The 16,742-nt window shown below is 34.9% G+C and overlaps 1 protein-coding gene across 1 annotated transcript in view; it reads right to left on the bottom strand.

The window, feature by feature from the left end:
- HERC2 (HECT and RLD domain containing E3 ubiquitin protein ligase 2) overlaps positions 1-16,742 on the bottom strand; it is a 227,008-nt gene that overhangs the window by 197,380 nt on the left and 12,886 nt on the right. Inside the window, 1 exon segment of the mRNA XM_074300310.1 lies at positions 15,992-16,106. Within this exon segment, the coding sequence (XP_074156411.1) occupies positions 15,992-16,106 (115 nt within the window).

The raw sequence follows: 16,742 nt of genomic DNA, 5'->3' as shown, positions 1-16,742 counted from the left end.
TAGATCATTCCCATTTACATTTTATTTCAAATGCTAGAGATATCAAAGATGGGGAGTTACCTACTTATTTATGTATATTTGGATTCAAAAAGTACAGTCTCCTACAACATAGTCTCATTTTAAAAGGTTCTTGTTGGTATTTTTTCATCTCTTACATAAGAGTGTTGGCTACCATTTGCCTTTTCCTAAAAATATATCATAGAATAAATTACAGCTGACAGTTCCAATTAAATTTAGTTCCAGCTAACTTTTTTTTTTTTTTTTACTGTAAATTTTAGTACAAAAAGGAAATTCACTGAAATTAAGACCTTGAAATTGGGAGATTATATATTATAGGGAAAAAAAAAAAGTCAATCAGGTTCCCCTTGAACCTAATGCCTTACAAACATATATATAAACACACATCTTTCACAAGACATTATATTATTCTAGTCTCATAAGGCTATAGAAATTATTTTAACAGCTATAACAACCTCACAAATAACCTAAGAGTAGATTAATTTTGGCAGAAGTCTGTTTATAGATTCAACAATAAGTGAACATATTCTAATAACCCAAGACAATTCCAAAGGTCAGGATGGAAAATGCCATCTATAATATGAACATGCAATTTTCAGATGAAGAATTAAAACTATTTCTAGTCATAAGAAAAAAATGCTCTAAATCCCCACTGATTAGAGAAATGCAAGTTAAAGTATAACTTCATACCTCTCAGACTGGCTAAGATGACAAGAATAGAAAATGATAAATGTTGGAGAGGATGTGGGAAACCTGAGACACTCCTGGTGGAGTTGTGAACTGATCCAACCACACTGTGGAGAACAATGTGGAACTATGCCCAAAGAGCTATTAAATTGTGCATACTCTTTGATCCAGCAGTGTGTCCACTGGGTCTGTATCTCAAAGAGAAAATAAAAGGAGGGAAAGGGATCCACATGTGCAAAAATGTTTATAATAGTCATTTTTGTAGTGATAAGGAACTAGGAAACTGAATGGATGCCCATCAGTTGGAGAATGGCTGAAAAAGTTATGGTATATTAATGTTATGAAATATTATTGTTCTAAAAGAAACAGGATGATTTCAGAAAGATCTTACAGGAACTGATGCTAAGTGAAGTGAGCAGAGCCAGTAGATCATTGTACAGGGAAACAAGATTATGTGATGATCAATTCTAATAGATGTGGCTCCTTTGAACAATGAAATAATTTAGGCCAATTTTAATAGAATTGTGATGGAAAGAACCAACTACATCCAGAAAGAGGACTGTAGGGAATTAATGTGGATTTCAACATAGTATTTTCACCTTTTTTGTTATATGCTTTTTTTCTCTCTTATTTTTTTTCCTTTTTGAGCTTTGTGTGTGTGTGTGTGTGTGTGTGTGTGTGTGTGTGTGTGTGTGTGTGTGTGTAGCATAATAAATACGGAAATATATATTGAACAGTGTTATTTGCTGTCTAGGGGAGAGGATACGGGGACAAGAGGGAAAAAAAAATTTGAACACAAGGTTTTGCAAAGGTGAATGTTGAAAACTATCTTTGCATGTATTTTGAGAATGAAAAGCTATTTTTAAAAAAATGCTATATCCATATCCAGAGAAAGAACTATGGAGTCTAAATGGATATGGAAGCAAACTATTTTCACCTTTCTTTTTTTTTCTTTTCTTTCTCATGGCTCTTTCCCTTTGTTCTGATTCTTTTTTCACAATATGACTAATGTGGAAATATGTTTAATATGATTATACATGTACAACCTATATCTGATTGCCATCTTAGGGAGAGGGGAGGAGAAAAAACTTAGAACTTAAAATCTTATAAAAGGGAATGCTGAAAACTATCTAGACTTGTTCGAAGAATAGAATGTGACAAAGGGGGAGAAGGGAGTGAAGAAAAATCATTGGATGGGTAACAAATGAAATTCTCAATGTTGAATGGAAAATCACCTGGACTCATTCGCCAAGAAAAATTATAACGCGAGAATAAAACACTGTCAGGAAAAAAATAAATTGTGAAATAAATCATTTTCATGCTGAGCTTCTACAAACAATTTTACTACTCTTGAGGAAAATTTACATACTCCAAAATTCATAATACAAGTAGGTGTTTCAAATCTTTCCACCACACTTTCCTATATACCCAACAGACCTTGCTTCTGACTTTACTTATTTAAAAAAAAAAAAAAAAAGAGAGAGAGAAAAAACTTCATCTTATCGACTTCACACTTCATCTTCAACTATCATTTCTTCTTTTGCTCCAATCTGAGGAAAAAAGTATTTTTCTTACAAAGACCAACTCAAACTCACTGACTGCAAGAAGTTGATCCTTTGAATAATACTCCCTCTCTCACCTTCAACCTCAACTTTATCAGAATTCATTAACTTTTTCTCAAAACCACCCCTTTCCCAAATTTCACCATTTTCTATTCAAGACTGAACAATCCTTCAGTTGTCCCAGTTTTATAATTTCACTCTCAACTTTTCCCTCTTCCTCACTCCACATAATCTAATCAGTTACCAAATCTTCCTTTCCTAAGTGTACCCTCAAGAAAAAACCATCACACATATTCACTGTCTCTACTTCCTCTCCATTACTTCGACTTCTCATCATAACCACTGAAAATGCCTTTACCAAGAATACCAATCAACTTCTAAAAGTAAACCTAGTGATTTTCCAATACTCCTCTTCCCTTTAACTTTTAACACAAGCTCACCATTGCAAATTCTCTCCCTTTTCTTGTTCTCATGATTGCTTTCTCCTCCCTTCTGACTATTCCATCTCTGGAATCATCATGGCTCTATATCCTAAGTGCTCTTCTCTCTGTATGTTCTTTTCCTTAACCATTTTAGTAATTAATGTCTCAAATCTCTATATGAAATTTTAATTTCTCTCCTGAATTCTGCCCTTTGTACACTATTAATATCTCACCCTCCAATAAACATCTCTCCTTATTCATTACTCCAAATTTCCCAATTTCTAATGAGAGCACAACCATGCTTCCACTTTGAAAGTTTGACCCCTTCCCAGCCCAAACCTTTCAGTTGTTATTGTTCTTTCCTTCCGTAAGTTATCCTGTATTTACTTGTATCTGTCTCTGTATTTGTCCACAAACAGCCATGTCTTCCCAAAAAAATATAACCCCTTTAAGTGCTTTACACATTAGTACTTAAATCTTTGCCATACTAAATTGAAGGTCCTCTAAACCTTGCCTATAATTTAGGGGAACCACAGGAAACAGAAGAAATGAGAATACATAATAATAACAATAATGTTACTTTCACATACTTAACATGTATTGGTTAACCTGCCATCTGGGGGAAGGGGTGGAGGGAAGGAGGGGAAAAGTTGAAACAAAAGGTTTTGCAATTGTCAATGTTGGAAAATTACCTATGCACAAAATTTTTGTAAATTCTGTAAAAATTTGTAAAAAAAAATTTTGTAAAAATAAAAATTAAATAAAAATTAAAAAAAAAAACAATAATGTTGCAGGATACAAAACTAAAATTCCAATGGCAAAGGAAGCATATACTATATACTACTATAAGTCAATATGTAATCAAAATTATGTTAAAAACTAGCATCTGGGCAAAAAAAAAAAAAAAAAAAAGCAAAAGATATTGGGAGTTCTATTGCCTTAAGAGAATATTAAAAACTATGGGATTGATAAAAATGTATTTAGTATGAGTGTCTAAGTAACAATGTTTCATACAAGGCACAATCTAATTTTAGTAATCAAAAAAAGCCACCTTATTTCAAGTGGCATGCACATAAAAATCAGTTTTAATTTGGTCACACAATGGCAAGGAAGTTTTTTTAAAGATGTAAATTTCAAAATTTTTCATATATGCAACAGTAAGTAAGTCTTTTTGGAGTCAGAATCAAAGCTACAAGATCCCCCAACAGAAGTATAGTTTAAAATCAGCATTATGCTGATTGTAGGTAACAGTTTTTCCTGTAAATCAGAAATAGCCATGACAATTCTTAATATTAGCAAAAATCTCAACACAGTGACTACAGTTAACATACAGCAAGGAGAGAATGGATCACGATATTCCAATGTCAAAGGAAGACTATGAAGATTAAAAGTTTTCTAAGAATATTGATTTCATGCTGAAGTAAAATTTACCAAAATGAAAAGAAAGTGAAAAAAAAATTATAAAAAGGCTTGTAAAGCCTTGAATGAAAGAAACAACACAACTCAACCATGAAAAAGATTTGAAAGGAAAAAGGATGCATATGTAATTTAAAAAAAAAAAAAAAGAACAACTTTCCCAAAGATAAGACAAAAACAGTGAAGCCAAAGGGTGAAATTCAAAAAGATGTTGTTTTATAATTTTGAATAAAATGAATTGTAGTTGAAAGAGAAATCTGAAAATTTGATTGAGTCACTAACATTTTCAAATGAATCTTTTTTTTTTTTTTAAGTCTTTTTTTGTACTTTTTGGATATAGCCTTCTGGCATCTTTATTAGAAAGGACTTCAAAATTATCAGGACTACATACAGAATTATTCTACAATTTGTATAAGGTAACAACTAAGCAAGAAGAAAAGCCAATTATTTACAACAGAGTAAAGTTTTATGTGTACAATAAAAAAGATGGCTTTTGTCAACACCCCGCATGTTCAAGCACCCCTCTTATGAATATTTCTCTACAATGGGCAACCTGCTTAAATTTGGGAATGCAAAGCAAGCTGTCAAGCTAGAATAGCTAACGTAAATGAGAAAGCATTTTTACTGCATAATTCCTTATTAATAACAGCAGGCTATTCATGTCCATCATATATTTCTCTAATGTCCCTTACATGATCAACTCATCAGACACGTAATACTTCATGACACAACAATTCAGCAACAATGTCAGAAAAAAAAAAAAAAAAAAAAAGCCTTGGTTTCAGGGGAAAGTTTATGTCCATTAAAAGAATTCAGCAATTTCCCCATAACAAACCATTCCCTTTCTTCTTTAATTTTGGGACATAGTACTATCTAACACATACCTAGTGATGGGACAAGCATCTGACTAAATATTACAGTATAGAAAATAGGCATCCTTTATCCATTTGTTTTTTCCTGTGTAGGTGGGTTAACCAATCTCCTGAATGAAGTTTAAGTGTATGGCAAAACATAAAGACAAAGACCAAGATTCATACCAGATAGGCAAGTATGGATGGGCTGCAATCTTCTTCAATGGGGGGAATATTCATAAGAATGAGATTCAAGATGCATCTGAGAATTACAATATGTACAGGCACCATGAAGAGTGCTAAATTTGGAGTCAGAAAGACCTTCCTCATCTACCTAGTAAATGTACAGCCCTGAGGCAAGTATCTTAACTTCACTCTCTTTCCTCAAGTATCTTAACTTCATTCTCTTTCCTCAAGTATCTTAACTTTATTCTCTTTCCTCAAATATCTTAACTTCATTCTCTTTCCTCAAATATCTTAACTTCATTCTCTTTCCTCATCCAGAAAAAGAGAATAATATTGCTTCTGTAATAGAGCTGATAAGAGAATTAAGACATCACACAAACACACACACACACACACACACATACACACACACACACACACACGCGCGCGTGCACCACACTCACTTTCATTTAGGAGACTTTCTGAAATATTCTAGGGCTTGATAAAATAAAAACATATAGAAGATTTCATCATTTAAAGAAAATATCTCCTCTGGGAGGACTTTGTGCTGGATCTCCTATGACAATAGTCATTATCTTTGACATGTAAACATATTTCCCATTTTTATGCCTCAATCCATGTAGAATATCATTAAACAAGTTTTCTCTGTTACACCTTTCAAGAAATAATGATTAATGTTCATGTATGCATGGGAAACACTTTGAAGAGAAGCCTTTCCTCATTTCCAAAATATACAGAGAATTGACTTTAATTTATAAGAAATCAAGCCATTCTCCAATTGATAAATGGTCAAAGGATATGAACAGACAATTTTCAGATGATGAAATTAAAACTATTTCCACTCATATGAAAGAGTGTTCCAAATCACTATTGATCAGAGAAATGCAATTAAGACAACTCTGAGATACCACTACACACCTGTCAGATTGGCTAAGATGACAGGAACAAAGAATGATGAATGTTGGAGGGGATGTGGAAAAACTGGGACACTGATACATTGCTGGTGAAGTTGTGAACGAATCCAACCATTCTGGAGAGCAATCTGGAATTATGCCCAAAAAGTTATCAAAATATGCATATCCTTTGATCCAGCAGTGCTACTACTGGGCTTATATCCCAAGGAAATACTAAAGAAGGGAAAGGGACCTGTATGTGCCAAAATGTTTGTGGCAGCTCTTTTCATAGTGGCTAGAAACTGGAAAATGAATGGATGCCCATCAATTGGAGAATGGTTGGGTAAATTATGGTATATGAATGTTATGGAATATTATTGTTCTGTAAGAAATGACCAACAGGAGGAATACAGAAAGGCTTGGAGAGACTTACATCAACTGATGCTGAGTGAAATGAGCAGAACCAGAAGATCATTATATACTTCAACAACAATACTGTATGAGGATGTATGCTGATGGAAGTGGAAATCTTCAACATAGAGAAGAGCTAATCCAATTCCAATTGATCAATGATGGACAGAATCAGCTACATCCAGAGAAGGAATGCTGGGAAATGAGTGTAAACTGTTTGCATTTTTGTTTTTCTTGCCAGGTTATTTTTACCTTCTGAATCAAATTCTCCTTGTGCAACAAGAGAACTGTTTGGTTCTGCATACATATATTGTATCTAGGATATACTATAATATATTTAACATATATGGGAATGCCTGCCATCTAGGGGAGGGGGTGGAGAGAGGGAAGAGAAAAGTCGGGACAGAAGTGAGTGCAAATTACCCAGGCATATGCACTGTCAATAAAAAGTTGTAATAAAATAAAATAAAAAATTTCTTTTTTTAAAAAGAAGCCTTTGAAGAGGTTTTTTAAATGGACCAAATCAATGTTGGGAGAGAGTTGATATTAATAGTCAACAAGCAATAAGCACACTGAGAACTCAGAAACCTTACATTTTTCAGAGAATTGTGTGATGGTAAAGATGTGGGGGTACTATGGAATACCATTTGTGAAACCCTGCCTGTTCCCTGCAAATATCTACACTAATTCATGTCCTCCACACATATAAAAATGTTACATAGATGAAAATAGTTATCAAAATTTTTGTTATCTTTTTTTTTTTTTTTAAATAAGGTTCAATCGTTTTTTATTCTTGAAAATATACTTATTCTCCCTTGCTTATGTAGCCTTGCTTTGATCAAAACAGAGAAGTTCCTTCTCACCAGGGCACAGCTATCAAGACCCATGGACTCTGTTTCCAGTCCTGGTCAACAGTTCCTAGATATAAAGCACAGAAGAAGAGTGGGAATCTCTGACACTTAAAAGTCAATACAAGACTCTCAGTCCTTCCTCCAAGGCATAGAATTTAAACTCTCCCTTGCTCTCTTGATGAGGACAAGAAGTCCTAGCCACAAAGGCTACCAAGAGTCCTACTTCCAAACTTGGTCAGAGAACCCTAAAAGAAATAAATGATTCCTTTACTGTTAAGGCATGGAGTTTAGATACAACTGCAAAGATTCTTGGTAGAGCCCTGATCAATGATTTCTGAACCTAGGAGGAAAGGGGTTTCTCCAACTGAAAGACAAGATAGAATGATCTGGCCCTCATCCTCCCTGGAGAACAATGTAGGGTAGGAAGGCTTCCCATCCCACCTACCTTGTCCACAGAGATGGAACTAGTTCTATTGACAATTAAATCTCAGCTTTGGTAAGTAGGTCATGAGCAAAAAGGAGGTATCAGTGATACAGATTTGGCCTATTATCTGATTTGGTGAGATTTTAACAGAAGCAACAACTCCAAGAATCATTATAAGCTTTATTAGCAATTACTGTGAAGAGGGACCAGTGGCCAGCAGGGCAAGCAGTGAAATCTATAAGATAGAATAGGGAAGAGAAGAGAAAGAAAATTATCCCAGAGGGGTAGGGGAGCACCCCCACTCAAGGAATTAAACAATATATGTAAAATGAAAGAGTTAATTTCTAGGCATCAGTCAAGGACAAGAGACATAAAAGACTGACAATAACTGACTGCCCCAATGACTAAGAATTTCAGTGGAGTTTTTCTAGTTTTCCCCACCTATTAGGAGAGGAATAGGGTGTGTTCCCCCTTAGCTTATCTCTAGATGCAGGGTAGGTGAAGGATCAGCCAATATTCTAACATACCATTCCAACAGAGACAGCCTTAGGCTAAGAATCCAAGATAAGGGATGGTAACTTATCGAAACAGTCAGAGAAGAACAAGACATGGCAATAAAAGTCAGCAAAGCAGCTAGTAAATTTCCATAGTCAAATAAAACTATCACAAGTCAAAGTTATAAGATGGGCCCCAGGTGACAAAATGGAAGTTTAAAGAAACATCAAAGGATAGCAGACTACAAGCTATTTTTCCCATCCTTTTTTTTTTTGTTTAATGTCATTTTCACTTCCTCAAGAGCTATATCTAAAACAAATGTTCAGATTCCAAAGGTGATGAGAAGTATAATCTTCCTCAGCAACTTCCGTAACTTTTTTCTCAAAAAAGTATTCCTGAAAATTAGTATGGCAGAAATTAGATATGGATCCACACTTAACACCATATACCAAGATAAGATCAAAATGGGTCCATGATTTAGGCATAAAGAGGGAGATAATAAATAGATTAGAGGAACAGAGGATAATCTACCTCTCAGACTTGTGGAGGAGGAAGGAATTTATGACCAGAGGAGAACTAGAGATCATTATTGATCACAAAATAGAAGATTTTGATTACATCAAACTAAAAAGTTTCTGTACAAATAATACTAATGCAAACAAGATTAGAAGGGAAGTAACAAATTGGGAAAATATTTTTAAAAACAAAGGTTCTGACAAAGGTCTCATTTCCAAAATATATAGAGAACTGACCATAATTTATAAGAAACCGAACCGTTCTCCAATTGATAAATGGTCAAAGGATATGAACAGACAATTCTCAGAGGAAGAAATTGAAACTATATCCACTCACATGAAAGAGTGTTCCAAATCACTACTGATCAGAGAAATGCAAATTAAGACCACTCTGAAATACCACTATACACCTGTCAGATTGGCTAAGATGACAGGAACAAATAATGACAAATGTTGGAGGGGATGTGGGGAAATTGGGACACTAATACATTGCTGGTGGAGTTGTGAAAGAATCCAGCCATTCTGGAGAGCAATCTGGAATTATGCCCAAAAAGTTATCAAACTGTGCATACCCTTTGACCCAGCAGCGCTACTACTGGGATTATATCCCAAAGAAATACTAAAGAGCGGAAAGAGACATATATGTGCCAAAATGTTTGTGGCAGCTCTTTTTGTTGTAGCTAGAAACTGGAAGATGAATGGATGTCCATCAGTTGGAGAATGGTTGGGTAAATTGTGGTATATGAAGGTTATGGAATATTATTGCTCGGTAAGAAATGACCAGCAGGAGGAATACAGAGAGGCTTGGAGAGACTTAAATCAACTGTTGCTGAGTGAAATGAGCAGAACCAGAAGATCACTGTACACTTCAACAACAATACTGTATGAGGATGTATTCTGATGGAAGTGGAAATCTTCAACATAAAGAAGATCCAACTCACTTCCAGTTGATCAATGATGGACAGAGGTAGCTACACCCAGAGAAGAAACACTGGGAAGTGAATGTAAATTGTTAGCACTAATATCTGTCTGCCCAGGTTGCATGTACCTTCGGATTCTGGTGTTTATTGTGCAACAAGAAAATGATATTCACACACATGTATTGTACCTAGACTATATTGTAACACATGTAAAATGTATGGTATTGCCTGTCGTCGGGGGGAGGGAATAGAGGGAGGGGGGGTAATTTGGAAAAATGAATACAAGGGATAATATTATAAAATATATATATATATAATAAAAAAAAAATTAAAAAAAAAAAAAAAAAAAAAAAAAAGTATTCCTGAGACTTCTGGCTACAATCTATAAACTTTTGGCCTTTTACTCCTTATTCCTGAACAAATATTTTCCACATATTTTTGCTATTCTAAATATCTGGGTATAACCTTGCACTAAAGTCACTGAGAATATAGGGTAATACAATTTGAAACAAGTACTTAGTCAAGATCTTCGTAGAATTTCACTATTTTTTCAGTGTGTACAATAAATGTTGGCACATAGACTTCAGTTACTTTCATGATAAACCTTTTACAAATACTTTTATAAATCACAGCTACACAGGGGAATCAAATGTCATATAAAGTAATGTTCCCTGTTATCTTAGGATGCATATTAAAGCAAGTTCTACCAAAAAAGTTAGGAGTCATTCATTCATTTAGCTACAACTTCTATCTTCCACTAGGTGTACAGCAGATAGAATGCTAGGCCTGGAGTTAAAAAGATATATATCTTATTGAAGTCAAACTCAGCCTCAGACATTTACTAGCTGTGTGACCCTGACACCATAGTCACTTGATCTTGTCTGCCTGCGTTTCCTCATCTGCAAATGAGCTGGAGAAGGAAATGGCAAATCACTTCAGTATGAATCCAAATGAGGTCTCAAAGAGTCAGACATTTTTGAAATGACTGAACAACTAGACACTGTTCTGGATGCTGAGGATACAAAAAAAATAAAACAATTCTGGCCCTCAAAGAACTAATATTCTACTGGGAGAAAGAATACTTAACACCAAATAAATAAATAAATTGATTATAAAATTATATTCAAATTAACTTCTATGGGAAGGTATGCTAGTTATCTGCAGAAAATCACTTCGGATAAGCTTCCTATAGAAAATTGGCACTTGAGTTCAGTTTGAAAGGTCACAAAATACTGCTGGGGAGAGGGAACCCTTCCAACAGCTTTTGCAGTTGCTGCATGTATAGGGAATAGGAAGTAAACACTTAAAGGCTTTCCCAACAAAATCTTCAGTTCAACTTCTACTTGATTCCCTTCTCCATACCTGGAAAAAACAGGCACATTCAAACCACTAAACATAAATGAACCTAAACACTAAACATAAAAGAGCTTCTAAAATAAGGTTTTTTTCTTTGTCCTTTTGAAAAGGTTTCTGTTAAGGACAATATGCAATTTGGGATATTTTTCCATATATTGGGTATTTTAAAAGCAAACTGATTTGTATGAATAGTGTTTACTTATGAAACATCTACTTGGATATGATAATTATGAACTTATTCATACAAATTCCTTAATGTTATCAATATAAGGTTATGATAAATATTTGTTTAGAATTTATCAGAATCTGATTAATGGAATGTGTTAGTGGGAATAAAACTTTTCTTGAGCTTAAAGTTAATTAAAGTTAATGTTTTTTTGGGAGTTTTAAAGCTCCACCCTCTGGCAATTAGTGGGACAATTGATTGGAAGTTGAGTTTTAACTGCTCATGTTATAGTTATGTTCTTGCATTTTTTCCTCCTGTAACTGATTTTATGATCAGAGCAATGGTCAATAGAATTGTTAATGCAATTCAATTATGTCATACCTTGCTATTTTCAGTCTTATTACATGTAATCATTGTATCCTAAATGTTTGGGCAAATAAGTTTTTGCCTGGTCATCTGTCTGTTACTGTTACAAAACACAACTATTTTGTTTTAAGGTTTTTAATCATTTCTTCCCATAGGAAGCTTCTGGCCAATCTATTTTCGGCTTCTTCACGTTTTTGCAGCAGTCCTGTGGACCAGTCTTTCTATTACAGGCTGTTCTAACCTTTGTTAGATTTATGTTTTTGTTCTAGATTTTGGGTCAAATTACAAATATTGACTTGCTTCCAGGACCTAGATCAGCTTTCATTGTCAGCACAGCAGACCCATCCCATGGAATGAAAGCCTCCAACCATTTCTCAGCTTGAAGCAGTTTTAGAAGAGACCATGGAATAGACCCTGCATAAAGTGAACTTCTGACTGCTATGGGGGACTTTGGGAATGGTTGATGAATGAAGATTTGGGATGGGAGTTGTTAAAACTGTGTAACTATTGCTGTTATCCCAAGACAGTGAGGGAGATTAGCTTTAGATTTCTCAGCACTTTCTCCTACTTCTCTTTAATAGATGGGCATTCTATCAGCAGCCCACAGAGGGGACATGATATATTTCCCCATTTCCACATGTCACCATCTCCACCCTGGATGACACCCCACTTTTAATCTGTTCCCAAGATCTGTTTTCTCTAGGCTTCAAATTTTGGATTCTCACCTGGCCTTCAGCCTGGAGAACATTGACTGGACAATTGACTGGGGACAACTGACTGGAACACCTCCTCGATGCCCTGCTGCCATCCCCCACACCTCATGCTTCACTTCCTGGCATGAACCCCAAATCTCTATGACCCTTGTCAGCTCAAAGTTAAGAGGAGATCGACGTCCCTTTTCCCACATGCATCTGGAGGTGATGGCTTGAGGGGGGAATAAGATGAGGGGACCCCGCTGCTCTGAAGATCCTTGGAGAAAATCTTCCAACCCTGCCTCAAATAAGAGACATTGCCTCAAATTTTTTTCTTAAAAGAATTTAATAGTTAACTGCTTGAGGGGGGGAAATGATGAGGGCGATAGCTCCTTTGATATTCCTTGTCTGATCTCCAACTTCCTTTGGGACTGATCTTTGATTACAAGATCTGGTCCAAACCACCCTTTTGTGGTCCAAGGGGAAAGATCAGTATCTGAGCCAGGTTGGGCTGTACCCAGCCCCCCCTGGATCTGAGCTGGCTTGGGTTTTCAGCCCCCATTCTAATGATCTGCTCAGATAGCCCAACCCCACCTGGTGGGTTCTTGCCTTCGAGGAATCAACCTGGAACTCCACCCATATGCCCCTTCAAGCAGATAAAAGAGCCAAGGTGGAATCATCCCTTGGCAGAGAGTTGAAACATGCCAGCAACAGACTCTCTGTTCTGCTGCCTCTTGTGTATTTCTTCCTAATGCCTTTTACTAACCAGACTTTAACCTTACTTCCAAATCCTGCAATAAACCTCTTTTACCCATCTAGGTTTTCGGGCCTGTAAATTCATTTACAGGGGACTCTTGCCGCCACTGGACCTCAATTAACTTTGTATCCTTGCGCAGAATCCTAAGGGATTGCAGGGGAGCTCCATTTGACTCCCTGTACCCCAATCCTGACACTAGACCTCAATTAATCTTAATTTTATTGAGGTGTAGACCTCATCATTAGATATATACCTCATCACACCCTCTAAATCTCTATGTCTAAAAAGGTTCAATCCTAGATGTCTTGTCTTCTCTTCTCCCATCTATACTTCTTCACTTGGTGATTTTTCTTCAGCTCCCACTGATTTAATTACCATCTAAAATGTAATCTTTCCTGTCCTAACTTCTCCACTGGCCTCCAATCTTGCATCTCCAACAGCCTTCTAAACATTTCAAACTTACAATGTCCAAAACTGAACTCATTATTTTTTCCCCTAAATCACCCTCTAATCCCAAACTTTCCTAATCATCATCTAAGATACCACCAGCCTCTAACTCTCCGGAGTTCACAACACAGATCTTCTCCTCCACTCCCCAGTACTTCTCACCTTCCTTCACCCCCACCCCATTCAATCCAATGTTTCCAAGGCCTCAATGAGTTCAGCTTTGAGTTCACATGCCCCCTTTTCTTCTCTGATATCTCTACTCTCCTGCCCTCATCATTATTACAGTAGCCTGCTAGTTGGTCAGCCTGCCACAGGGCATTCTCCATTCCACCACCAAAGTTAATTTCCTAAAGCACCCATTCTCAGACCATAACTCCCTCCAATCAGTAACTTCCAGCTACCCTCCCCAATATGCAAAACAATATCACCTCTAATATACAAAACAAATGCCTCCATTTACTGTCCAAAGCCCGTCATAACCTAGCCTCTCCTTTCATCTTTCCAGTCTTTTCACACTTTGCATCCACTCCCCATTCATATAATTCTCTGTTCCAGTAACAAGGGCTTACTGACTGTTCTACAAAGATAACATTCCATTTCTCAGCTCTAGAAATTTTCTCTGGCTGCCCCCCCCCCATCCTGGAATGTTCTCCCTCCTTAGGTCTATCTCCTGGCTTCCTTCAGGTGCCAGATAAAAAATCCCACCCTATATGGTAAATAAGCCTTCCCTCTTAATTCTAGTACCTTTTGTTAATTGTTACTTATTTATCATGTATATAGCTTGTTTGCATGTGTGTTTATGTATCCTTCACTAAACTATGAAGGCAGTCTCTTTTCTTCTTTTCTTTATATCCCTAGTGCTTAGCACAGTGGGGGGGGGGCACTTAATGGGAGTTTAATAAATGCTCACTGACTACTGACTGAAAGTTAAACACAGTGGTTCAATGTTGTTTTCTTTGGGTATGTTTCCACAAAATGGACAGCATTTAGTTACAACAAATGAACTATTATGCATATATAATTCCATCATTTCTCTGAATTGGTCTAGTATATTCCATTTGTGATTTCAAAGGAAAGAAAATGACAACCTTATCTCAGGGGAAAGTGAAAACATAATAAACACTCATACATCTCAAGAAAAATGTTCAAATTTAACAAAAATTTCTGAAGGAATCAGTAAAAGAGAACATGCTTAGAGACAATAAAGACCCAAGAGTGAAGATCTATGCAAGGAACAGTGCTAATTGTGCCCCAGGGAAAGAAAATACACTCTGGGTATTTTCCAGAAACTCTAGTTGTAATGCCTAATTATTTATATTTTTCTTACTATTAAAAATTATACTACTTTTAAAAATATAGTCTCAGAATTTCAAATTAATCTTTCTGAGTACATCAGTCAAGTTATTTGGTTTTGGTTTTAATTTTTTTTTGGGGGGGGGATAGATTAGTTTAAAAAAAAAAAAAACAGGTGATGCATTGATACTATCTCTGAAAGTTCTATTAAGAGATGACATAAGGGGGAAATGACCATATAATCAAGGATCATATAAATAAAAGCACCTTAATTTAATTACACCTAAAACTTTTTTAAAACTAAAGAAAAATGAATACAAAATGTTATTCAATAAATATAACAAGCAATTTAGTTCTTTTTTATCATCAAGCAAGAAAGAATAAGAAGAAAAAAGAGGGAAAAAGTTACAATCTCTGTATTTGACAAAACCCTGATTTTAAAAATACCTTTTTAAATCTAATTAGACCATGATAGAATTTGTTTTCAGTGTTTTAATCCATATTGAAAATTTAGAAATACTAATATTTTAAAAATCTTCTCATTCTCAACCTGCTATTCTAGATAACAAGTTGTGGCATTTCATTTCACAAAAAGAATTCTCTATTTTTAAAATATCTTGTTCACTTTTAACATGGTGAAGATAATGACTTTTGAAAACAAGCTCTCTAACCCTCATTTTCTTCATTTGTAGAAAGAGAAAACTAGATGAAATCCCTTCTAGCTTATAAGAGCCTACTTTTATACTTTAAATCCTCTAGATTTAACCACAAGAAATCACATCTTGGTGGTGACCTAAAGGGTAGATTCAATCTCCATGTCAGAGATAATTCCCATTCCTATTCCATAGAGAGCAACACAGAAAGTTATCTCCTAATTTTAGGGATATAAATTAGCATTTCTATACAAACAAAATTAAAAGATGTGAATAGTTTTAGGGATATTTAATCATTTTTGAAATGAAAAAATTATTTTAAACATAATCTGTGATGACAGACATTACACAAAGATCCAAAAAGGCAGAAAAATTGTTTTTCAAAAAGAAAATGTTAACATTTCCCAGGAAATACTTCTGAAAATATCAGGCTATTTAACTATTGCTTCAGACTTGGTACCTGTATTCAACATGTCACCAACAAATGAAAAAATCTAACTCCCCAAGATTTAAGGACAAATATTCATTTTCTAGTAAATACTACCTAACTTAGGAACAAACAATTTGTACACTGGAAAAGACTGTGCAAACTAAAAAATTCTAGAAATACCTTTTCGAGGGGGTAGTTCTCCATTCTGTATTACATCTGTCCCAGGATATACAATTTCTCCATCTTTGACCATTTCATTCCATAGGCCACAGAGTCCATCTCTTGTAAAAGCAAGCTAACAAAAAATAAAAAGAAAAATATATTATAATTGATCTTAATCTATGAATTTCTAATTAATAACCCTTTTAAACGCCTAATCTTCCTATTCCTTTAATAGAAAAGTATTACTCTTTCTTTATAAACATACTATCCAAGAAATTATAATCTAGTTAAAAGGTTAAAGCATAATAAGTATAAGCAATTATAACACAGTCTTATAGGTCTACAAAGGAAGGAAAAACTATTTGGGGCTAAGCTAATTAACAAAAAAAAGCTAAATACTGCAGAAGGGCACAGGATATCAAATCAAAAGACATGAAAAATTTTAAATAGATTTAAAGTCTGGAACAAAAAATGGATGAGTAAACTCAAATAGAAAATTAAAGGAATGAAATAATACAACTAACTTGGAATAGGTCAATATAAACTTAGTTGCATATTTGTTAGTATTTGTTCAGGCTTATTCTTATTAATGTCAAGTTTTCATAAAAATTTCTAATGGGCATAAAATGTAATTTTAAATTTTCTTTATAAACTTTCTTCATAAAGAACACAGATGATAGCACTGATTATCACTAATAAAAAGCATATCACAACTCATGATGTTTCATTTTCTTTTTTCTACATAGTTCACTGATTTAACTTTATTACG

Source organism: Sminthopsis crassicaudata, chromosome 3 (assembly GCF_048593235.1).
Source record: "Sminthopsis crassicaudata isolate SCR6 chromosome 3, ASM4859323v1, whole genome shotgun sequence".
Lineage (NCBI taxonomy): Eukaryota > Metazoa > Chordata > Mammalia > Dasyuromorphia > Dasyuridae > Sminthopsis > Sminthopsis crassicaudata.
Note: the sequence above shows the minus strand (reverse complement) of the source record. Positions and strands in the feature narration are given on the sequence as shown.